Source organism: Etheostoma spectabile, chromosome 13, assembly GCF_008692095.1.
Source record: "Etheostoma spectabile isolate EspeVRDwgs_2016 chromosome 13, UIUC_Espe_1.0, whole genome shotgun sequence".
Taxonomy (NCBI): Eukaryota; Metazoa; Chordata; class Actinopteri; order Perciformes; family Percidae; genus Etheostoma; species Etheostoma spectabile.
In genome coordinates, this window is record NC_045745.1 from 2375574 (window position 1) to 2377283 (window position 1710).

The following is a 1710-nucleotide window of genomic DNA, read 5'->3' on the forward strand; positions in this document are numbered from 1 at the left end:
CCCCCCCCCTTCTCTGTCAGCAGTGCCCTGCCTCAGCAGCATCCCTCCCTGCCCCCCCCTTTCCTCCCGCCAGTGGGCTACATCCGTCGGCCGGGCTGCTCCACTCAGCTGGGGGACGACCCCGCCCTCGAGGAGCCTGAGGCCCCACCGATTGGCCCGCCGCGTGCCCGCCTGCAGAGCACGCCCTCCTCCTGCTACAGCGAGTGGGACAGCTCCCTGTGGAACACCTGGAGCTCGGTGACGGACAGCAACGTGGCCAGCGCGCGCTCCAGCCTCATCAGCTCGGTGGACAGCTGCTACACCAGCGACAGCGCGCACTTTGCCCGCCTGCTGGCCGAGAGCATGAGCGGAGCCTCTCTGTCAGGTACAGTAAAAACACACAATACGTCCTCAATGTGCTCAGTCCGGAAAACCTGGGGACTCAGATGTGATCATTTGGTAACAAAAAAGGTCAAAGGTCGAGGTTTCTGCCTCGTAAAGGAAGTTTTTCCTTGCCTCTCTGGCCTAGTGCTTGCTCTTAGTGGGAATTGTTGGGTTTCTGTAAATAACATCACAGAGACCTGCTCTTTATGGAAAGCACAGTGAGATAACTGTTGTTGTGATGTGGCGCTACATAAATAAAATTAAATTGAATTGAAAAAGAAAAAGATCAAATATCACCTGTTTTCTTCTTCAAGACAGTGGTCCCCTGCTTTTTAGGCTGCAAATGTCTACCAATTATGACCATGTGTACTAAAACAAAGAGACATGTTTTTTTCTGCTCTTAATTCCTCTAATTCCATACATTTTAATGCTGAAAAATGGGATTGTCGAGCAGAGAGCACCAACAACAACCAACAGACAAACTGACCAACCCATGCAGTATATTATAAAAGATCCATACTTCACGCCTGTGTATCTATACAGTATTGGCACTGAAATTATCGCAATACTATACTGTGTTGATTTTTTTTTTTTGTCAAAAACAATAACTAAAACATTTAAAATATCCTCCTCCAACAGGGCTTCCTGGCCTGTGGTGTTTCTTGCATTTCTCCACTAGATGGAGACCTCCATCTACCAATCACCCAAACTGGTAGCATGCAGGCATACAGGAAATATGTCAAGCAGAACCATGAAACTCATAACACAAGTTGATTTTGAGTGTCATTTTGATGGTTAAGATTCAGAATCAATATACAGAAGACTAAAGGCATTTGGAAGTTAGTACCCCACCCCCTGTAACATTCGTGCCTGACTGGGTTTTCCTTCATTGTGTAGTACGTCAATGGTGGTGCGTGGGTCTGTTGCTCCGAGGACCGAGGCCCTGTTCAGACCTGGCATTAACATGCACCTTGAGTGATCCAATCACAAGTGGCCAGGCCTAGGTATGGTATTAGGTGTGGCATTAGAATGCGTCTCAAGTGACCACTCGTAAACAGTCCTCTCCGCCACTCTATATGCAGATAACCACGAACATCCATTCCATTTTCAAAGACCAAATGCGTTGTTGTGTTTAACCGGCGGAAGATGCCAGATGGAGCAATGCCAGGAATTAAATGAAGAAATAAAAACAATACCGACTGGGTCTAGTCCTGGACATGACCACAGTCTATGTACAGTGGGTTGCATAAGTTTACACACCCATGCTGAAGTTGATTAAAAAGAAGAATAAAAAAACAACTTTGGGAAATTGATCTTAATGCCTTAATTCAAAAAATGTAGGAAAAT

The 1710-nt window shown here is 46.6% G+C and overlaps 1 protein-coding gene across 3 annotated transcripts in view; it reads left to right on the forward strand.

The window, feature by feature from the left end:
* The window catches only part of robo4 (roundabout, axon guidance receptor, homolog 4 (Drosophila)), a 51966-nt gene that overhangs the window by 44631 nt on the left and 5625 nt on the right, over nucleotides 1-1710 (forward strand). For 2 of the 3 annotated variants that reach the window (XM_032533824.1, XM_032533827.1), the window contains one exon: nucleotides 21-364. In XM_032533824.1, the coding sequence (XP_032389715.1) occupies nucleotides 21-364 (344 nt within the window). The remainder of the gene's footprint in view (nucleotides 1-20; nucleotides 365-1710) is intronic. The other variant, XM_032533826.1, reaches the window with a different exon arrangement.